Genomic DNA, 24,173 nt, shown 5'->3' with positions numbered 1-24,173 from the left:
CACTATCCAGTAACCCAAGACGAAGACTGGACTCCTTCGGTACTGTGTCTGTTCAGAGAATACTTGGGTACCGCTGGCTTGACTTTGTATAGAATGGGTGGTGGCTCATGGAGTCCCAAATGATGAGAGCACATTACCTGCATTGTTAGGGTGCGTCAGTTACGACACTACAGCCATGTAGTGCAATTTCCCAAGGGTGACCCAGCTTGCAGAATTCTTATTGTTAAGGACCCAAGTGACTGGACCAGGCCAAAGGGACGCCCACATAACACCTGGCTGCAGAAGTTAGAGGATCATTTCTGAAGGGTGGGACTGGACTGCGTGTCTGCCTGGGGGGTTGCCAACCAGGATCCCGAGCTGTTTCGTCATGTGGTGCATGCTCCCCAACCTGACCTGACCTGAATCTTGTGATTGTAGCACTGGATCTGTGAGACCTGATATAAAATTGTTTTATTTTGCATGTGCCATTACACATTACTTTCATTTTTCTTTACATAGTAATTACTGTTGTACTTAACACTTATGACTTATTGAATTTCCCTCGTCTTTAACAGCAATGCTTTGAGCATTTAGTGTCTGTTGCGCTGTTCCTATTTGCTATTGTAATTTTGTGTTTGTATGACTTTCTGTATTGCTTGATTGATTTGTACTTACTAATCTGTGTAGCACTTTTAGCCTCACCTCAGTGGGCACTTCGTAAAGAAAAAATATATATAAACTGCTCAAAAAAATTAAAGGAGCACTTTTTAATCAGAGTATAGCATCAAGTCAATGAAACCTCTGCGATATTAATCTGGTCAGTTAAGTAGCAGAGGGGGTTATTAATCAGTTTCAGCTGCTTTGGTGCTAATGAAATTAACAACAGGTGCACTAGAGGGGCAGCAATGAGACGAGCCCCAAAACAGGAATGGTTTAACAGGTGGAGGCCTGTGACGATGTGGGTTCGTGCATGCTCCCATCTTCTGTCCGGGAGCCCTTAACCCGACACCGTCGGTAATGTTACCAGTGAGCTTAGCGGTGAGGCACAACGTAGCAAGGGAATGGTGCAAAAGTGCAAGGTGCTTTTATTTAAAACAATCAACAAAAACAAGGTGTTCAAAATAAAGTGCAGTGCATTCTAAAGCGTCTTCAAATAAATAATCCATAAAAACAGTTGTGATACGTGGAGGTTAAAATCATTAGAAAAATTCTTAAAAACAACGAGGTTAAAATAGCACAGGAAGCAATCCTTTAAAAACACAAAGCCCGGTGTCTTCTTTTTACCATGGCAGCTCCCCTGCTACTCCCATCTGGGCTACTCAACAGGAGAGTAGCCTACCTGCAGGAACAGCTGCCTTTCACTTTGGTCCGGTAGCCCTCCAATCTCTGTATACGTCGGGCTCCAAACCAGACCGAGACTTGGGTTATTTCGCCAGTGGCCAAGGCGCACATGCTGGTGCTAAACCACCCCAAAGCCTCCTTGACTCCCGCTCCTTTCAACGGTCAGTCATCTCCTCTACTGGTCACTCCAGCTCCTAAATCACTCAGCGGGAGTGACCACTACTACTACTCCTGGGTGTCGGCCCAACACCCAGGCTTCCCGTACAGCTGGAATGCGAGCCTGCACTCGCTCTCCCGCACCGGCTCTCTCTCTCTCTCTCCCCTGCTTCGTGCTCTCCAGCAACCTCCATCTTTCTTTCTCTCTTTCCTTTCTTTTTCATTTTCCTAGCCAACTCGCGCTTCTATATATTGAGAGGGCATAGCAGCTGCGGCAAATTAGCAGCCTCAGGAACAATCACGGATGCGGGCAGTCTCTCACCTGTGCACTTAGGTGAGAAGCGCCCACATCGCAAATCGCCCTGAGAACTGCTGCAGCCACACAACCACCACGCCCCCTCGCTAAGCCGCAAGCGCGGTGATTATTTATTTAAAACTGGCCTTTGCTGAGAGCTGTGGACCCGCTATACCATAAGGCCACTGACGTTTTTCCCTCCTCATCTTTTCTGTCTGTTTTTTCACTAGTTTAGCATTTGGCTATGGTCAGTGTCACTACTGGTAGCATGAGGCAATACCTGGACCCTACAGAGCTGGCACAGGTAGTCCACCTTCTCCAGGATGGCACATCAATATGTGCCATTGCCAGAAGATTTTCTATGTCTCCCAACACAGTCTCAAGGGCATGGAGGAGATTCCAGGAGACAGGCAGTTACTCTAGGAGAGCTGGACAGGGCCGTAAAAGGTCCTTAACCCATCAGCAGTACCGGTATCTGCTGCTTTGGGCAAGGAGGAACAGAATGAGCACTGCCAGAGCCCTACAAAATTACCTCCAGCAGGCCACTGGTGTGAATGTCTCTGACCAAACAATCAGAAACAGACTTTATGAGGGTGCCCTAAGGGCCCGACGTCTTCTAGTGGGTCCTGTGCTCACTGCCTGGCACCGTGGAGCTCACTTGGCATTTGCCATAGAATACCGGAATTGGCAAGTCCACCACTGGCGCCCTGTGCTTTTCACAGATGAGAGCAGGCTCACCCTGAGCACATGTGACAGACATGAAAGGGTCTGGAGAAGCCGTGGAGAACATTATGCTGCCTGTAACATCGTTGAGCATGACGGGTTTGATGGTGGGTCAGTGATCTGGGGAGGCATATCCATGGAGGGATGCACAGACCTCTACAGGCTAGACAACGGCACCTTCACTGCCATTAGGTATCAGGATGAAATCCTTGGACCCATTGTCAGACCCTATGCTGGTGCAGTGGGTCCTGGGTTCCTCCTGGTGCACGACAATGCCCGGCCTCATGTGGCGAGAGTATGCAGGCAGTTCCTGGAGGATGAAGGAATTGATACCATTGACTAGCCCCCACGCTCGCCTGACCTAAATCCAATAGAACACCTCTGGGACATTATGTTTCGGTCCATTCGACGCTGCCAGGTTGCAACTCAGACTGTGCAGGAGCTCCTAGATGTTGTCAGGCATGCATACATGCACGCGGGGGCCATACAAACTACTGAGTATGATTTTGAGTTGCTGAAATGAAATTTCGGCAAAATGGACTAGCCTGCCACATCATTTTTTCACTTTGATTTTCTGGGTGTCTTTGAATTCAGCCCTCTGTAGGTTGATAATTTTCATTTCCATCAAACGATGTGGCATTCTTTCATTCCTAACACATTACCCAGTCCATATCAGTATATATATCCAGCATGATATTTTTTCCCATTGAGATCTGATGTGTTTTCAAAGTGTTCATTTAATTGTTTTGAGCAGTATATATATATATATATATATATATATATATATACACAGTACTGTGCAAAAGTTTTAGGCAGGTGTGGAAAAATGCTGTAAACAAAGAGTGCTTTCAAATATGGAAGTGTTAATCATTTATTTTCATCAATCAACAAAATGCAGTGAATGAACAAAAGAGAAATCTAAATCAAATCAATATTTGGTGTGACCACCCTTGCCTTCAAAACAGCCTCAATTCTTCTAGGTGCACTTGCACACAGTTTTTGAAGGAACTCGGCTGGTAGGTTGTTCCAAACATCTTGGAGAACTAACCACAGATCTTCTGTGGATGTAGGCTTCATCACATCCTTCAGTCTCTTCATGTAATCCCAGACACACTCGATGATGTTGAGATCAGGGCTCTGTGGGGGCCATACCATCACTTCCAGGACTTCTTGTTCTTCTTTACGCTGAAGATAGTTCTTAATGACTTTGGCTGTATGTTTGGGGTCGTTTTCCTGCTGCAGAATAAATTTGGGGCCAATCTTACGCCTCCCTGATGGTATTGCATGATGGATAAGTATCTGCCTGTATTTCTCAGCATCGAGAACACCATTAGTCCTGACAAAATCTCCAACTCCATTTGCAGAAATGCAGCCCCAAACGTTCAAGGAACCTCCACCATGCTTCACTGTTGCCTGTAGACACTCATTATTGTACTGCTCTCCAGCCCTTCGACGAACAAACTGCCTTCTGCTACAGCCAAATATTTCAAATTTTGACTCATCAGTCCAGAGCACTTGCTGCCATTTTTCTGCACCCCAGTTCCTATGTTTTCGTGCATACTTGAGTCGCTTGGCCTTGTTTCCACATCGGAGGTATGGCTTTTTGGCTGCAACTCTTCCATGAAGACCACTTCTGGCCAGACTTCTCCAGACAGTAGATGGGTGTACCTGGGTCCCACTGGTTTCTGCCAGTTCTGAGCTGATGACACTGCTGGACATCTTCCGATTTCGAAGGGTAATAAGCTTGATGTGTCTTTCATCTGCTGAACTAAGTTTCCTTGGTCAACCACTGCGTCTACGATCCTCAATGTTGCCCATTTCTTTGTGTTTCTTCAAAAGAGCTTGAACAGCACATCTTGAAACCCCAGTCTGCTTTGAAATCTTTGTCTAGAAGAGACCTTGCTGATGCAATATAACTACCTTGTGTCTTGTTGCTGTGCTCAATCTTGCCATGACATGAAACTGTCTTCCACAACCTCACCTTGGTAGCAGAGTGTGGCTGTTCCTCACCCAGTTTTAAGCCTCCTACACAGCTGTTTCTGTTTCAGTTAATGACTGTGTTTCAACCTACGTGTGACATTGATGATCATTAGCACCTGTTTGGTATAATTGGTTGATCATTCACCTGATTATAATCCTACAAAATCCCTGACTTTGTGCAAGTGTACCTATAAGAATTGATGCTGGTTTGAAGGCAAAAGGTAGTAACACCAAATATTGATTTGATTTAGATTTTTCTTTTGTTCGCTCACTTTGCATTTTGTAAATTGATAACAATAAACAATCATTATTTATATTTCTGAAAGCATTCTTTGTTTAGAGCATTTTTTCACACCTGCCTAAAACTTTTGCACAGTACTGTATATATATATATATTCATGGCATTCGTTATTTGACAGTAAAAATATTTCATCCATTCTATATATTCATTCCATTCTATTCCAAAATCCATTCTATATATATATATATATATATATATATATATATATATATATGGAAGAGAAGGTCTGTGATACGGTTTGCATATTTGCAGTTGGAGATCCACGAAGGGAGAAAAAACGAATCACGTATCATAAAATAGTTTTATTCCTGAGCTTTCAACCCCTATCAGGGGTCTTCATCAGAGAATAATGCTTAGACTTACAAGAATCAAAGGCAATATATAGCAATACATTCCGTGGGGGGGGTGGGGGGGGTTTGTGGGCGGAGGTGACTAAGTCAGTATGATCAATGGGGGGGGGGTTGTATAGTTTAATTATTGTGTACATGTCCTTCTTAGGTTGGCATATGCTGGATTTATGTCCAAGTGTCTGTTGATGGCGTTTTCATCTGATAGCCAAGACTCGGCCAACTCTCTGGCGCTTTTAGTACTGGCCTTAAATTTTACTTTTACATTGTCCCAGTTGAATGTGTGTCCTGTCGATTTAGTATGTGCATATATCAAAGATAGTGCGTCCTTTCTTCTGACGGTGTTGCGATGTTCCTGTACACGTGTTGAGATTCTTTTTGACGTTTGTCCTATGTATACCGCTGAGCAAGAATTGCATGGAATACTATAAACTGCGTTTCGTGTTTCGGCTGTCGATTTCTTGTTTTTAGCATTAAACAGGACCATGCGCAGATTGTTCGTGGGTTTATGTGCTATTCTGATGCCCCACTTGGTCAGGGTGCGTGCCGTGCCTTCTGACACATTATGGTGATACGGGAGTGAATGCCAGGTGGGGTGGGGGTTCTGCTCTAAGTCGATTGTATGCTGATTCCTTTGGCGTCTGCTGTGTAGACTCCGATTAATGAATGTTTTTGAGTATCCATTCGAGGTGAAAAGTTGGAAGAGATAGCGTCTCTCATTAATTTTTGTTTCCTTGGTATTACAATGCGTGTGGACTCGTTTAAATAGGGTTTTCACGCAGCTCCGTTTATGAGATACCGGGTGGTTGCTGGCGAAGTGTAGAATCTTGTCTGCGTAGCATTGTTTGCGGTAAACACTTGTGGTCAGGGTGGCGTCACTATTTCTTTTGATGTAAATGTCCAGGAAGCTGGTATGTTGGTTGATTTCTTTTTCCATTGTGAACTGGATTGTAGGGAATATTGTGTTAATATGATTATAGAACTCATTCAGCTGGTTCTTTATATATATATATAATCAGATCACAATCCTTGCAAAAGGGATGGTCTAATACATTGAGTATTTAGTTTTAAAATTATTTGATACACTTATTTCATGAGGAGGAACAATAGCACATTATTGATTAACTGTTGCCTGATATCTCTAGATGACTGGATTCAAATTCTTATTTGGATGCCATATGTCATTTGCATTTTCTTACTGTGTCTGTGGAGGGGTTTGCGTGTCCCAATGATCCTAGGAGCTCTGTTCTCCGGGGCTTTATGCCCCTGGTAGGGCCACCCAAGGCAAACTGGTCCTAGGTGAGGGATGAGACAAAGAGCGGTTAAACAAACCTCCTATGAAGAAAAACAATTTTGGACGGCATTTTCCCTTGCCCGGACGCGGGTCACCGGGGCCCCACTCTGGAGCCAGGCCTGGAGGTGGGGCTCGATGGCGAGCGCCTGGTGGCCGGGCCTGCACCCATGGGGCTCGGCCGGGCACAGCCCGAAGAGGCAACGTGGGTCCCCCTTCCCATGGGCTCACCACCTATGGGAGGGGCCAAGGAGGTCGGGTGCAGTGTGAGTTGGGTGGTGGCCGAAGGCGGGGACCTTGGCGGTCCGATCCTCGGCTACAGAAGTTGGCTCTTGGGACGTGGAATGTCACCTCTCTGAAGGGGAAGGAGCCTGAGCTAGTGCGCGAAGTCGAGAGGTTCCGGCTAGATATAGTCGGACTCACCTCGACGCACAGCTTGGACTCTGGAACCAATCTCCTTGAGAGGGGCTGGACTCTGTACCACTCTGGAGTTGCCCCCGGTGAGAGGCGCCGAGCAGGTGTGGGTATACTTATTGCCCCCCAACTTGGAGCTTGTACATTGGGGTTTACCCCGGTGGACGAGAGGGTAGCCTCCCTTCACCTTCGGGTGGGGGGATGGGTCCTAACTGTTGTTTGTACGTATGCACCGAACAGCAGTTCGGAGTACCCACCCTTTTTGGAGTCCCTGGAGGGGGTGCTAGAGGGCATACCTTCTGGGGACTCCCTCGTTCTGCTGAGAGACTTCAATGCTCACGTGGGCAATGACAGTGAGACCTGGAAGGGCGTGATTGGGAGGAATGGCCCCCCTGATCTGAACCCAAGCGGTGTTTTGTTATTGGACTTCTGTGCTCATCACGGATTGTCCATAACGAACACCATGTTCAAGCATAGGGGTGTTCATCTGTGCACTTGGCACCAGGACACCCTAGGCCTCAGTTCGATGATCGACTTTGTGGTCGTGTCGTCGGACTTGCGGCCACGTGTCTTGGACACTCGGGTGAAGAGAGGGGCGGAGCTGTCAACTGATCACCACCTGGTGGTGAGTTGGCTTCGAATGTGGGAGGATGCCGGTCAGGCGTGGTAGGCCCAAACGTGTTGTGAGGGTCTGCTGGGAACGTCTGGCAGAGCCCCCTGTCAGAAGTAGCTTCAACTCCCACCTCCGGCAGAACTTCGACCACATCCTGAGGGAGGTGGGGGACATTGAGTCCGAATGGGCCATGTTCCGTGCCTCTATTGTTGAGGCAGCTGACCGGAGCTGTGGCCGTAAGGTGGTCGGTGCCTGTCGTGGCGGCAATCCCCGAACCCGTTGGTGGACACCGGCGGTGAAGGATGCCATCAAGCTGAAGAAGGAGTCCTACAGGACCCTTTTGTCCTGTGGGACCCCGGAGGCAGCTGATAGGTACCGGCAGGTAAGCGGAATGCGGCTTTGGTGGTTGCTGAGGCAAAAACTCGGGCGTGGGAGGAGTTTGGGGAGGCCATGGAGAACGACTTTCGGACGGCTTCGAGGAGATTCTGGTCCACCATCCGGCGTCTCAGGAAGGGGAAGCAGTGCAGTGTCAACACTGTATATGGTGGGGAAGGTGCGCTGCTGACCTCGACTCGGGACGTTGTGGGTCGGTGGGGGGAATACTTCGAAGACCTCCTCAATCCCATTAACATGCCTTCCAATGAGGAAGCAGAGCCTGGGGACTCAGAGGTGGGCTCCCCCATCTCTGGGACTGAGGTCACCGAGGTGGTCAAAAAACTCCTTGGTGGCAGGGCCCCGGGGGTGGATGAGATACGCCCGGAGTTCCTCAAGGCTCTGGATGTTGTAGGACTGTCTTGGCTGACACGCCTCTGCAACATCGCATGGACATCAGGGACAGTGCCTCTGGATTGGCAGACCGGGGGTGGTGGTCCCCCTCTTTAAGAAGGGGGATCGGAGGGTGTGTTCCAACTACAGAGGGATCACACTCCTCAGCCTCCCTGGAAAAGTCTATTCAGGGATCCTGGAGAGGAGGGTCCGTCGGATAGTCGAGCCTCGGATTCAGGAGGAACAGTGTGGTTTTCATCCCGGTCGCGGAACAGTGGACCAGCTCTATACCCTCAGCAGGGTCCTGGAGGGTGCATGGGAGTTTGCCAAACCAGTCTACATGTGTTTTGTGGACTTGGAAAAGGCATTCGACCATGTCCCTCGGGGAATCCTGTGGGGGGTATTCCGAGAGTATGGGGTACCGGCCCCCCTGATAAGGGCTGTTCAGTCCCTGTACGATCGGTGCCAGAGCTTGGTCCGCATTGCCGGCAGTAAGTCGAACCCGTTTCCAGTGAGAGTTGGACTCTGCCAGGGCTGCCCTTTGTCACCGATTCTGTTCATAACTTTTATGGACAGAATTTCTAGGTGCAGCCAGGGCGTTGAGGGGGTCTGGTTTGGTGGGCTCAGGATTGGGTCACTGCTTTTTGCAGATGATGTTGTCCTGTTTGCTTCATCAGGCCGTGATCTTCAGCTCTCTCTGGATCGGTTCGCAGCCGAGTGTGAAGCGGCTGGGATGAGAATCAGCACCTCCAAATCCGAGACCATGGTCCTCAGCCGGAAAAGGGTGGAGTGCCCTCTCAGGGTTGGTAGCGAGATCCTGCCCCAAGTGGAGGAGTTCAAGTATCTCGGGGTCTTGTTCACGAGTGAGGGAAGAATGGAGCGTGAGATCGACAGGCGGATCGGTGCGGCATCCGCAGTAATGTGGGCGCTGCATCGGTCTGTCGTGGTGAAAAAGGAGCTGAGCCGCAAGGCGAAGCTCTCAATTTACCAGTTGATCTATGTTCCTACCCTCACCTATGGTCATGAGCTATGGGTAGTGACCGAAAGAACGAGATCGCGAATACAAGCGGCTGAAATGAGTTTCCTCCGCAGGGTGTCTGGGCTTTCCCTTAAAGATAGGGTGAAAAGCTCAGTCATCCGGGAGGGGCTCAGAGTAGAGCCGCTGCTCCTCCGCATCGAGAGGAGTCAGATGAGGTGGCTCGGGCATCTGATCAGGATGCCTCCTGGACGCCTCCCTGGTGAGGTGTTCCGGGCACGTCTAACCGGGAGGAGGCCCCGGGGAAGACCCAGGACACGCTGGAGGGACTATGTCTCTCGACTGGCCTGGGAACGCCTTGGGATTCTCCCGGAAGAGCTAGAAGAAGTGGCCGGGGAGAGGGAAGTCTGGGCATCTCTGCTCAAGCTGCTGCCCCCGCGACCCGACCTCGGATAAGCGGGAGACAATGGATGGATGGATGGATGGATGTCTGTGTAGTTTCTTCCTCCAATATTCGAAAGTCTAACAGAATGTGTTAGTTGGATTAGTGAGTCTACCTAGGCATAGAATGAAGTAAGGTGGGTATGTGTGTGTGTGAGTGTACCCTGCAATGTACTGGTCCTCATCTATTGTCAGTTGTTAATTTACTTGTGATGCTGCCTTGATAGGTTTTGGCTTGCTGTGACCCCAAATTAGATGGATTTTCTGGGTGGGGTTTCAAATCCTACCATATGACTGTAAGTTTCCATCTTCTCCTGTTTGTGGTTAGGCTTTTTCCTGGATACCCCGGTTTCACTTTTACATCATTTTACGTCAAGTGGAAGCTCCAAATTGGACCTAGTATACATGTGGGCAAGCAAGGTTGGTTCCCACTTTGCACTAAAGTTATAGCAATATAATGCCCATTTCTGAGGATGGATGGATTTCTGAATTATTACACTGTGCACTTGAATCCCACAAATATTGTGAAATGCTTTTTGTCTTCATAAAATGTTTTCTTACTGTTCTGTTAATGTATCTCAGCAAAATAGATAGAAGCTTATTTTGAAAAAAAAAATGCAGGCCTAAGTTCCATTGTACATTTCAGTCACTACATAACTTTCAGACTAGCAAATATGTCTATTTTGACTTTAGGACAGGCGTTTGATAAACATTCCATCGTGCACCAGTCCCTTTTTAATACTGAGACTGCTGTGAATCCAAAGTCAACACTGCGAAGGAGAAGAACCATTATTGGACTACCTGAGATACCCCTCCAAGATCGAGGTGACACAGTAGGAAAAAGTCTAAATCTTTTATTCTTAAATATATGCATGGCAACAATCAGATAATAATTTTCAAAGCTTCTTTTGTTTAAGTCAATTCTCAGCTTACTTTTAAAAACTCGCATATGTGATTTATTTGGTAAAGCTCAACATGTAGAAAGAATTCATGTTATGTAGAATAAAGAAAAACAAACTTTCTATTAAATATTTACTTACTGAACATGTTTCAAAATGTAAATTACTATTTATTTTTGTGTTTAGTAATATAACTATTATGATTTTTCTCAAAAGGTGTAATACAGCATTTTAACTTTACACTCAGACCTGATATGGTCCATTCATTTTTTTGTCTACTTTATGCATTATAGGGATACAGGGAGCTTAACAGAAACCAGTTCACCCCACTCTTTCCTATTTCAGGGTGCAAGGTTCCAATCCCACCCCAATTACTTTCTTTATGGACCCTGTTATTGTGTGCAAGTTTTTTTCTCTCTATATCTCCCTAAATACAGAATTTGCAGACCAGTTTTTTGAATGTCTTCCATCCTGATGATTACCAGGTACTGTGGAAAGACAATCTCCAGACCATGGTGCAAAAGCCATCACACAATCTCAGGGAATCTGCCTTTGAATTTATGCATTATGCTTTAAGTGGTGACCCAACATACTGTACATGAGGAGGAGTTATTGCAGTGTGTTATTGACACGTGTCCCTCCCTCAGGTGGCAGCTACTCTGACTGGGGTACTGAGATCAGCTGATGAGTTGGTAAAGCTAGGGTCCGAAATGGAAAAGGACTGGGCTGACATCAGTTTAGTAGGTCCAGTAGGCCCTGAGAGGTCCACTATCCCAAACCATGAGGGAAACCCTCAGCTAAACCCCCCAACAATGTCACATTGGTGCAAGCCATCACGTTCCTCTTAGTGGTATCAGTACAGATGCAAGTTGTGAATGATGAGGCAGTTGTACATATTGGTGGCACTTTAATCTTAATGCAAAATAGCTTGTCGGAAAGCTTAAAGTGCCTCAAGGAGTAGGTATACAGATGGAAGAGAAAATGAGTAAAACATCAAGGTTCCAATGAGACTCTGTCTGCACCTGATGCTCTGGACAACTGAGGCATTTGTCCTGGTGGAAAGCCACCTGTTGGTGTCTTTATTACTGGGTACAGACTCACTGATGTCAGTAGGGCTTACCATCCACCTGTCACTACAGGAATATGAGTTACTGTGGGTTGATGTCCACTGCTTCAGTAGGAAGACTAATAGTGATGATTGATGGGTGATTGAGACTTCCACCTCTCAGTGGACTACTCCCGTGGTGCTTGTGCAAAAGTCCAATGGGTCCTTCTAATTCTGTCAATTATAAGTAGATGAACACGAAGACACATCATGATCCCTTCCCCATTACATGATGCCACTTGTCCATGACATCCTAGAGTCTCTGCATGTATCGGCAGTGTTCAGCTCTCAGCATCTCAAGTTGACGTATTGGTAGGTGAGGATAGAGAGGGACAGTATTGAGATGACCATTGTTATCACACCAAAATTAATTTCCAGTTTTGAGTAATGTCTTTTGGATTTAAAAATGCTACCACATAATTAAAAAGCCTTGTGGAACAGGACCTTCTGGGTTTCATTGGGGAGATGTGTTTCATCTACAGTCACAATATCTGCTCTCCCTATCTATCCAGCAACATCTCAAGAAATTGGGCAACATCTTACAGTGACTTTAAAAGGCTCACTTTTCATTAAATATTGGGAAATGTAGATTTCTTCAGAACCAACCTCAGCCATGGACATAATGGGACCATTTTCAATCAGCAAGGACAGGAAGACCCTCCTGTTGGTGTCTGTGGGCTATTTTTCCAGGTGGATTGGGCTATTCTTTTTGATAAATGGCCATGACCAAGAAGATCTTCTCCACCCTTAAGGATGAAATATTTACTTGATGTGTGTTGCCAAGGAACACTGTCACCAAGAGGAGTGTGCAGTGGATGAAGACTTCCAGAAGCAGTGGGGGGTGTTCCACCAGAAGACCACCGTGTACCAACCCCAATTTAGTACCACTGAGTAGGTGAACTGGACCTTGAAAACCATGATTACATCTTTCATCAAAGACTACCGTCAGCTGTGGATAAAGTGGCTGCCCGAACTCTTGTTTGCACTGAATATAGCTGTACATGAGATTAACAGGTGAGACCCCTCCATTGTGAGCTCTAGACAAACAACTTACAGGTCCTGTAAAATGGTTAACTGCTCATGACCCACCTAAACCAGACACATCAGTACTTCAGTAACTACAAACCTTTTGGACAATAGCACAAAAGGTGAAAGAGAGGAAGATGGTGGCCCAGTCCAGACAATCACTGCTGGACAACCAGATAGGTAAGCCTGTTCTGTTCTTGTCTGTTCTAGGTTGTTCTGATCTGGATTCCAAATGGTTCTGCCCAGCCATCATTTTACAATATAAAGCTCAGAAAACTTACACAATAGAATGATCACCTCAGGGACCAAAAAGGTAAACACAATTAACATTGCTATCCTCAAGCCTTGGTTAGGACATACATAATGTCCTTGTGGGTGGGAATTGTAGAAGCACTACATAAAAGAACTCCAGATCCGTGCTGCACCTGCGATCACTGCATCCCTCAGGCTGCCTTTGCTTGGCTGTAGGGCCTGCTGAGATGACAAGGAAGGGGCTGGATTTAAAAAGAAGGCCAAAAAGAGCCAAGACAACAATTGTGTGTACATCCGTTCCTTCATGTTCAGCTGCTGAAGTTCCTTTGTTTCACCGATTTTTGGATTACAACTGCAACATGTCATGTGGATTACAATCATTTTCAGGATTTTTTGCACTTCATGCAAAGTCTTCGCTGGTCATGAGTCTTTGGTGTGTTTGGGGTATTGCTGCTGGGGCAGGCTCCGTTTTATCACAGGATTTCATTGGACAGAGACAGCAAAATATAGGACAATATACATAATGTTTCTGTACTACTGGGTTGTTTAGGGTGGGTTATTGCTTAATATTTATTATATTGCACTTATCATTCCTTTAACTTATTCTTACTGTAACATATTTATCCTTAATTATTACAGCACTTTGTGCCAGCTGTGGCCCAGCTGGAGGATAAATATTCTCCCAAGTCTTGATCTCTTGTAGAGAGCAGCCAAGATTCTTCTGTATTTTCCTGAATCAGCTACACCTATTTTGCTTTCTGTCTTTACAACAGCTCCAGATCCCAATTCAAAGCAGCATTCTTACAGTTTGATGCTGCCAGCAAGAGAACTGGGTGGTGTTGCCCATATAACAAAAACATTTGTTCTCTTTGAAGCCATTAAGGTTACTGGCTAATTTAGTTGAGCGCCCGGCTGTCATCTCGCATGACATTGTGAGATGACAGCTGCAGATCTACAGGCACAAGCAGATGTAATGATCTGCAGAGATGGCAAGGGACAAGCGGGCGGGTGGCAAATATTGCTAAAGCTAATAGCAGGGGACGAGGCGGAGCGGAGTTCACAAGCAAAGAGTATGGGGAGGTGGGGTTTCGAGAAGGGGGTATACATGGTAATAGCGGTGGCAGAGCAGCTTAATACAGTAGCAAGGAGTATGGAGAGGTGGGCAGGCGAGAGGGGGCTGTACATGCTAATAGCGGGAGCGGAGCGGCAGTTCACAAGCAAAGAGGATGTGGAGGTGGGCGGCAAGAGGAGGACTGATAAAAAAAAAAAAAAAGTTTAGTGGAACCAGCCTGTCAGATACAATATCAGAAAAAGGGTGTCAGGAAGTGATGTCTCTGTTCTCAGCATCAGTGCAGTCTGTATAGTGCTGCTAAGCGTACAGCAGCTCTCTTCTTCTTCAGTACATAGCAAACCAATATATACAGTGGTGTGAAAAACTATTTGCCCCCTTCCTGATTTCTTATTCTTTTGCATGTTTGTCACACAAAATGTTTCTGATCATCAAACACATTTAACCATTAGTCAAATATAACACAAGTAAACACAAAATGCAGTTTTTAAATGATGGTTTTTATTATTTAGGGAGAAAAAAAATCCAAACATACATGGCCCTGTGTGAAAAAGTAATTGCCCCCTTGTTAAAAAATAACCTAACTGTGGTATATCACACCTGAGTTCAATTTCCGTAGCCACCCCCAGGCCTGATTACTGCCACACCTGTTTCAATCAAGAAATCACTTAAATAGGAGCTGCCTGACACAGAGAAGTAGACCAAAAGCACCTCAAAAGCTAGACATCATGCCAAGATCCAAAGAAATTCAGGAACAAATGAGAACAGAAGTAATTGAGATCTATCAGTCTGGTAAAGGTTATAAAGCCATTTCTAAAGCTTTGGGACTCCAGCGAACCACCGTGAGAGCCATTATCCACAAATGGCAAAAACATGGAACAGTGGTGAACCTTCCCAGGAGTGGCCGGCCGACCAAAATTACCCCAAGAGCGCAGAGACGACTCATCCGAGAGGTCACAAAAGACCCCAGGACAACGTCTAAAGAACTGCAGGCCTCACTTGCCTCAATTAAGGTCAGTGTTCACGACTCCACCATAAGAAAGAGACTGGGCAAAAACGGCCTGCATGGCAGATTTCCAAGACGCAAACCACTGTTAAGCAAAAAGAACATTAGGGCTCATCTCAATTTTGCTAAGAAACATCTCAATGATTGCCAAGACTTTTGGGAAAATACCTTGTGGACTGATGAGACAAAAGTTGAACTTTTTGGAAGGCAAATGTCCCGTTACATCTGGCGTAAAAGGAACACAGCATTTCAGAAAAAGAACATCATACCAACAGTAAAATATGGTGGTGGTAGTGTGATGGTCTGGGGTTGTTTTGCTGCTTCAGGACCTGGAAGGCTTGCTGTGATAGATGGAACCATGAATTCTACTGTCTACCAAAAAATCCTGAAGGAGAATGTCCGTCCATCTGTTCGTCAACTCAAGCTGAAGCTATCTTGGGTGCTGCAACAGGACAATGACCCAAAACACACCAGCAAATCCACCTCTGAATGGCTGAAGAAAAACAAAATGAAGACTTTGGAGTGGCCTAGTCAAAGTCCTGACCTGAATCCAATTGAGATGCTATGGCATGACCTTAAAAAGGCGGTTCATGCTAGAAAACCCTCAAATAAAGCTGAATTACAACAATTTTGCAAAGATGAGTGGGCCAAAATTCCTCCAGAGCGCTGTAAAAGACTCATTGCAAGTTATCGCAAACGCTTGATTGCAGTTATTGCTGCTAAGGGTGGCCCAACCAGTTATTAGGTTCAGGGGGGCAATTACTTTTTCACACAGGGCCATGTAGGTTTGGATTTTTTTTTCTCCCTAAATAATAAAAACCACCATTTACAAACTGCATTTTGTGTTTACTTGTGTTATATTTGACTAATGGTTAAATGTGTTTGATGATCAGAAACATTTTGTGTGACAAACATGCAAAAGAATAAGAAATCAGGAAGGGGGCAAATAGTTTTTCACACCACTGTATATATATATATATATATATATATATATATATATATATATATACATACACATATATATATATATATATATATATATATACATACATATATACATATATATATACACATATACATACATATATACATATATACATACATATATATATATATATATATATATATATATATATATACAGTATATATATATATATATATACTAGCAAAATACCCGCGCTTCGCAGCGGAGAAGTAGAGTGTTAAAGAGGTTATGAAAAAGAAAAGGAAACATTTTAAAAAGAACATAACATGATTGTCAATGTAATTGTGTTGTCATTGTTATGAGTTTTGCTGTCATATATATATATATATATATATATATATATATATACAGTATATATATATATATATATATATATATATATATATATATATATATATATATATATAGCAAAATACCCGTGCTTCGCAGCGGCAAAGTACTGCTTTAAAATTTTAAATAATAAACTGAGGGAAATTATACCAATAATTATTTGTTAAGGATCTCTTTGTATACCATGTTGTCAGTTCGCCCCTCCGGTTGTAATATGACCAAGTTGTGCGCTGAGCTTACTCTTGAGCATGCAACGTATACTTGGCCATGTGAAAAGGAAATCAAGAACAGCAAGACCGCGCCAGCTGCGGAGCTCAGCTTGGAGCGAAATGAAGTGAATGAAATGAGGTGAATGGGAGGGGAGATGATCACGTGACTCCAACACCCGCCTTAACTCTCCATCCCTCCACAAACACACAAACACAGTCTCTCGGATCCCAACTCTCCTCTATATATATAGATAAATAGCAAAATACCCGCGCTTCGCAGCGGAGAAGTAGAGTGTTAAAGAGGTTATGAAAAAGAAAAGGAAACATTTTAAAAATAACGTAATATGATTGTCAATGTAATTGTGTTGTCATTGTTATGAGTGTTGCTGTCTTTTATATATATAATATACACACACACACATATAAGCATATATATACATATATACATATATATACATATCTACATATATATATACATATACACATCCACATATATATACATATATATATATATATATACACATATCAACATATATATATACACATACATACACACACACATACATATATGAATGGAAGAGAAGGTCTGTGATACGGTTTGCATATTTGCAGTTGGAGATCCACAAAGGGAGAAAAAACGAATCACGTATCATAAAATAGTTTTATTCCTGAGCTTTCAACCCCTGTCAGGGGTCTTCATCAGAGGATAATGCTTAGACTTACAAGAATCAAAGGCAATATATAGCAACACATTCAGTGGGGGTGGGTGGAGGTGACTAAGTCAGTATGATCAAAGGGGGGGGGGCGTGTATCATTTAATTAAAGTGCATATGTCCTTCTTAAGTTGGCATATGCTGGGTTTATGTCCAAGTGTCTGTTGATGGCATTTTCATCTGATAGCCAAGACTCGGCCAACTCTCTGGCGCTTTTTGTACTGGCCTTAAATTTTACTTTTACGTTGTCCCAGTTGAATGTGTGTCCTGTCGATTTAGTATGTGCATATATCAAAGATAGTGCGTCCTTTCATTCATATATATATATATATATATATATATATATATATATATATATAGGGGCGGCACGGTGGCGCAGTGGGTAGCGCTGCTGCCTCGCAGTTGGGAGATCTGGGGACCTGGGTTCGATTCCCGGGTCCTCCCTGCGTGGAGTTTGCATGTTCTCCCCGTGTCTGCGTGGGTTTCCTCCGGGCGCTCCGGTTTCCTCCCACAGTCCAAAGACATGCAGGTTAGGTGGATTGGCGATTCTAAATTGGCCCTAGTGTGTGCTTGGTGTGTGGGTGTGTTTGTGTGTGTCCTGTGGTGGGTTGGCACCCTGCCCAGGATTGTTTCCTGCCTTGTGCCCTGTGTTGGCTGGGATTGGCTCCAGCAGACCCCCGTGACCCTGTGTTCGGATTCAGCGGGTTGGAAAATGGATGGATGGATGGATATATATATATATACAGATACAGATATATATATATATATATATATATATATACACAGATATATATATACACATACAGATATATATATATATATACACATACATACACACACATATATATATACACATACAGATATATATATATATATATAAACACACATATATATATATACAGTGGAACCTCGAGATACGATCACCTCTGTATACGAGAAATTCAAAATACGAGGAAAGTATGAGCGAAAAATTCAGATCTAAATACGAGCATTGGCTCACGTAACGAGCCACGAGCCAGGCTGTGGGTATAGCTCACGGCTTAGCGAGGGGGCGTGGTAGCTGTAGCGAGCCGCAGGGCGATCTGCGGTGTCTGCGTTTCTCACCTAAGTGCACAGGTGGGAAACTGCCCACATCCATGATTTGTCCTGTGGCTGATGGGCTTGGCAGGGTTGCCACCCGTCCTTTAAAATACGGAATCGTCCAGTATTTGAGAATGAAATTGCGCGTCCCGTTTTGAATCAATACGTATGCGTCCCTTATTTTTTTGTATTAAAAGTGGTAACCCTAGCGGCTGCCATGTCTTCCCCGCATATATAGAGAAGCGCGAGCCGGTTAAGGGGGAGAAGAAGTAAAAGAAAAGAGAGGAGAGGAGAGGAGAGAGAACGGAGGTTGCAGGAGGAGGCAGGAATCCGCAGCAGTAGGAAGTCGGTGCGAGAGAGCGAGCGAGTACAGGCTCGCGTGTAGCTGAACAGGCGAGCCAAACAGCTGAAGCAGGACGGTGTAGAGAAGGTCAGCTGCATTAAGAGTGTCTCGCCTGTTGCAGAGCCCGCATGGGAGAAGCAGGTGAGACGCTAACAGAGAAGAAGCACCGGGGATTGTCATCTGTTTTTTGAAGACTGCTTCCTGTTGACGTTTTAACCTCGTGTTAAAGGATTGTTATTCTTATGTACTTTAAACCTCCACTTCACAACTATTTTAAGGATTATTTATTTAAAGATTTATTGAATGCTCTACTGCACTTTGGACACCTGTTTTGATTCTTGTAATAATCAGTTATATTATTTACCAGTGTTATTTATTAAAGGTAGACTACGGTATATATAATTTATCAGTGTTATTTGTTAGGAAAAATGATTTTTATGTTAATATATTTGGGATGCGGAACGGATTAACTGGATTTCCATTATTTTCAATGGGGACATTTGTTCTAGATACGAGAAATTCGCTATACAAGCTCAGTGCTGGAATGAATTAAACTCGTATCTAGAGGTTCCACTGTATATATATCTCTGTATGTGTATATATATATGTGTGTGTATATATATTATATATATCTGTATATGAATGGAAGAGAATATATATATATATATATTATATATATATATATATATAGCAAAATACCCGCGCTTCGCAGCGGAGAAGTAGTGTGTTATAATATATGTGTATGTGTATATGTATATATATATATGACAGCAACACTTATAACAATGACAACACAATTACATTGACAATCATGTTACGTTATTTTTAAAATGTTTCCTTTACTTTTTCATAACCTCTTTAACACACTACTTCTCCGCTGCGAAGCGCGGGTATTTTGCTAGTATATATATATATATATATATATATATATATATACATACATATACACACATACATGCAGTTTCAATAACATAGAAATCAATATAAACAACATTAACATCATTATCATATGAGAATATGAAGTAATATATAAGAAGCACATTTCATATAAATATAAATTATTAAACAGTAAAATGTTCTTCTGTAATGTGCTACCGTGGCTATTCGTTTGTCTGTCCAGGATTTTAAATCACCTGTAGCTCGCAAACCGTTTCACCTATTGACTTGAAATCTGATACACATATAGAACGTCACGTCTACTATCCGCTTTATGGGTGATGATTGTATTACTCTTTTTATCCATCCATCCATCCATTTTCCAACCCGCTGAATCCGAACACAGGGTCACGGAGGTCTGCTGGAGCCAATCCCAGCCAACACAGGGCACAAGGCAGGAAACAATCCTGGGTTTTTATCTTTATTTTATTTTATTGTAGAATCAACTCCTATCTGCTCACACCAGGGCGGCCATGGCCGGATGCGTATGGTGTATTCACTCCACGTTATTGTGCATTGCGCTGTCACTGGTATTTTGATAAAAGAATTTGAACAACATATAAGAAGCGTATAAATTATTAAACAGTAAAACATTAACATTTAAGAAGTAAAGTTACATTAAGTACTATTGCAGTGCCTTCGGGTATACCTCATTTTTTGTTTGCTCATTACATGCTTAAATGTATACATTTTTTGGTGCACCTACCCGAGAACACGCGACATATAACCGAGCGTGGGAGAAGCATGGATTTTAAACACGCGTTGAGTTCATCTGCTGGTCTCCCTCGTGAAATAACTGGTAATGTTTGACTAAAATCTACAGCGAGTAAAACGACATTACCTCCTTTTTTTTTTTTACGATCTCTGAGATCGGGCGGCACGGTGGCGCAGTGGGTAGCGCTGCTGCCTCGCAGTTGGGACACCTGGAGACCTGGGTTCGATTCCCGGGTCCTCCCTGCGTGGAGTTTGCATGTTCTCCCCGTGTCTGCGTGGGTTTCCTCCGGGCGCTCCGGTTTCCTCCCACAGTCCAAAGACATGCAGGTTAGGTGGATTGGCGATTCTAAATTGGGCTTGGTGTGTGGGTGTGTTTGTGTGTGTCCTGCGGTGGGTTGGCACCCTGCCCGGGATTGGTTCCCTGCCTTGTGCCCTGTGTTGGCTGGGATTGGCTCCAGCAGACCCCCGTGACCCTGTGTTCGGATTCAGCGGGTTGGAAAATGGATGGATGGATGGATCTCTGAGATCTTGCTTTTTTCTGTTCAAGGCTTCATAAGCTCTTTTAAGTTCTATGGTGTACTTATCCCAAGCCATCATCTTTGAATGTTGCAAGACTTTTGCCTTGTATGTAGATCGGGGTAATTACATTCATTGCATTCCTAGTCTGAATCACAATCCGATTGTATGGGTGGTTACCTGGCACTGTAGGGTTGCTACCCGTCCTTTAAAATACAGAATCGTTCCGTATTTGAGAATGAAATTGCGCGTCCCGTTTTGAATCAATACGGGACGGAATTTGTCCCGCATTTTTTTTATCATTTTTTTTAAAGCAGCGTCTCATGCAAATCATCCCACACGCATTTTATGATGATGCCTCCTTTCCTACTTTTGATTGGGTAATACTTGATGTCATCATTAGTTTGATTGGTCTTTTTAACTGTCCAGTGAGGAGGGCGGGTCTTTTAAGTAGAGTCTGCAAACTGTTGGCACTGGGATGTGGCACCCACTGCAGTATGCGTCCCTTATTTTTTTGTATTAAAAGTGGTAACCCTACCTGGCAGGTAACACTTATGTTTGGTCATGAAGTCGTCTAAAATCAGCCACATGCCCTCTTTTAATTGTGAGAAGCAGATATATATAGCCAAATTCTCGCGCTTCGTTGCGGCGAAGTACTGCTTTTAATTTTTTAAGAAGAAAGTAAAACCTTTTTAAACGGATCGAAAATATACCAATAACAATTTGTTAAGGATCTGTTTTTTTGTGAACCTCGCTTTTCACAGCTGTCCCGCTACGGCGTGTGTTTCCTTTATTTGACAGTATGTAGATCGTGGTAATTAAATTCATGGCATTCGTTTTCTGAATCACAATCTGACTGTATGGATGGTTACCTGCCGGGTTACGCTTGTGGTTGGTCAGGAAGTCGCCTTACATCCGCCACGTGCCCTCTTTCTGTTCCCAGAAGCTGATCATAGAATGGTTTTAGTAGTTTACTGTCAAATAATGCAAAGAGTATGCGACACGTGTTTCTCCTTAATTCTGGGCTCATCAGGCATACACACTCACTGCATCCCCTCTCGAGAATCGAATATCGTCAGCGCCAGAGTTGAAGCCCCTAACGTTGCGGTCAGCAAGTGGGCTAACATCCGCCATGTGCCGTCTTTCAGTTGCGAGAGGCAGATCATAGAATGGTTGAAACTGTTGCCCCTAACGTTGCGCTACGGCGTGTGGTTCGTTTATACCTCGTGTCTTCTCATTAAACTTTTATCTCGCGAATATGTTATTGCAATCCGCAGCGGGAGCGTTTCTATAAACTTAATTTAAACTTACGTTTTACACCGTGCTTTGTTTCCCTTATGAACATGCTTGTATGCTTCACTCGCTCCCTTCTCAATTGTTTAATGAATTTTTTGTTCTTCGCTGTTTGCGGCTCCTCCTTCATTTGTCCCTACTGCATTCACAGTCTTTTCACGTTATTGCAATCCGCAGTGGGAGCATTTCTATAAACTTAATTTAAACTTACGTTTTACACCGTGCTTTGTTTCCCTTATGAACATGCTTGTATGCTTCACTCGCTCCCTTCTCAATTGTTTAATGAATTTTTTGTTCTTCGCTGTTTGCGGCTCCTCCTTCATTTGTCCCTACTGCGTTCACAGTCTTTTCACGTGATTACGTGGGAGGCGTGATGACGTGACACTCAACTCCTCCTCCCACGGCCATCGAGCTGCCGTCCATTACAGTATATTGTGAAAAAAGAGGTTCCAGTTATGACCATTACGCGTTGAATTTCGAAATGAAACCTGCCTAACTTTTGTAAGTAAGCTGTAAGGAATCAGCCTGCCAAATTTCAGCCTTCCACCTACACGGGAAGTTGCAGAATTAGTGATGAGTCAGTCAGTCAGTCAATCAGTCAGTCAGTCAGTCAGTGAGTGAGTCAGTGAGGGCTTTGCCTTTTATTAGTATAGATATATATATATACACACAGTTGTTTAAGCATTAGGTGTGTTCTGTATGCAAAAATCCTTGTAGTACTCACTTTGGTTCCTGTTTAAAGTGACCCCATCTGCCGTTCTTATATTGGCTCATATTTGGACCCGCGCCCATATTGCAAAAAGTGTGAAGAAACCCTTGCAGCACACACTGTGTCCTAAGCAAAAGTTTTATCACTGAATTGCTGAGGGTTTTGTACAGAAGCGTATTAGGGCCACGGTGAAGAAAAAAAAACTATATGTCGAGAATAAAGTCGACATGTTGACTTTATTCTCAACATTTCCACTTTAATCTTGATGTTTATGACGAGAATAAAGTCGACATGTTGCTACATAATTTATGACGGGGTTTGAGAATATCTAGTAAATTAAATATTTATTTTAAGATGAAGTTTAGTTTATGATGTTCTACTTTAATGACAAACTACGAGAATAAAGTCAACGTGTCGACTTTAATCTCAAGATAAACGCAGAGAATAAAGTAGAAATGTCGAGAATAAAATGGAAATGTCGACTTTATTCTCGACATAAGCGTCGAGATTAAAGTGAAAATGTCGAGAATGCGTACCAAGCCGTAGTGCAAGTGTGAATTGAATATCCAACAGGCTCTCACTTTCCCACTCAAAAGTCTTATTCATAGGTACTTTTAATTTTTTTCAAACATTTTACCAACATGAGCAAAAAAAGTGTTCAGAAAACAACAGTGCTCAGTTATTTCAGAAAAGAGACATCCCAAACTAATGAAGGTGCGGTGTCAACTCCTGATGTGGCAATTTCAGACAAAGACATTGCAGAGGCTGGTCCATTAGGGGAAATCTCTTCAGCACACACTCTGCCAATTGATAAATCTAAGCACCGCTTGTCAAGCATAAACAAACAATGGTTTAAAGATTTTAATTGGCTAATGGTCAAAGAAAATGGTATGTGGTGCTCACTGTGGATGAAATATTCAAATAAACACCCCCCAAGGAGGGGTTACCTTGGGTAAATGTGCCATGCACAAGAATTTGAAAAGAAAGCTTGCTGGACCATGAAAAAAGTAAAACGTATATCGAGTCTTCTGCTGACCTTTTAGGAAAGCATGTACTAGAGCAAACTGGAATCGGTCAAATTGAAAGATCTCTATCTGTGTTAAATAACTTACAGAGAGATGCCTGTGTGGGAGCTTTAAGATCCATGCATTGATTGGCAAAAAATGAGTTGCCACATACAACGTTGTTTGAAAAGCTGTTGGAAAACTGTAAAGAAATGGGTTGTTCATTTTACAACATCTCAATGTTGGTAAAAATGCACATTAAACCTCTGAAAGAATAATGCAAGAGCTGCTGGATGTCTTTCTGCATCAGAAATAAACTCTAACATACTGAAAAATATACACACAGAAAATGTTTTCAGTAT

At 43.6% G+C, this 24,173-nt stretch overlaps 1 protein-coding gene across 2 annotated transcripts in view; it reads left to right on the top strand.

Moving 5' to 3' along the window:
• Positions 1 to 24,173, top strand: part of nhsl2 (NHS-like 2) — a 147,081-nt gene that overhangs the window by 101,361 nt on the left and 21,547 nt on the right. The window contains exon 5 of one of the 2 annotated variants that reach the window (XM_028815534.2): positions 10,316 to 10,447. The exons of the other annotated variant lie outside the window; for it this stretch is intronic. Coding sequence (XP_028671367.2) covers positions 10,316 to 10,447 — 132 coding nt within the window. The remainder of the gene's footprint in view (positions 1 to 10,315; positions 10,448 to 24,173) is intronic. 2 annotated transcript variants of the gene reach the window in all.

This window comes from Erpetoichthys calabaricus, chromosome 12 (genome assembly GCF_900747795.2).
Source record: "Erpetoichthys calabaricus chromosome 12, fErpCal1.3, whole genome shotgun sequence".
Classification (NCBI taxonomy): Eukaryota; Metazoa; Chordata; class Cladistia; order Polypteriformes; family Polypteridae; genus Erpetoichthys; species Erpetoichthys calabaricus.
The sequence above is the reverse complement of the archived record's forward strand: the minus strand, read 5'-3'. Positions and strand labels throughout refer to the sequence as shown.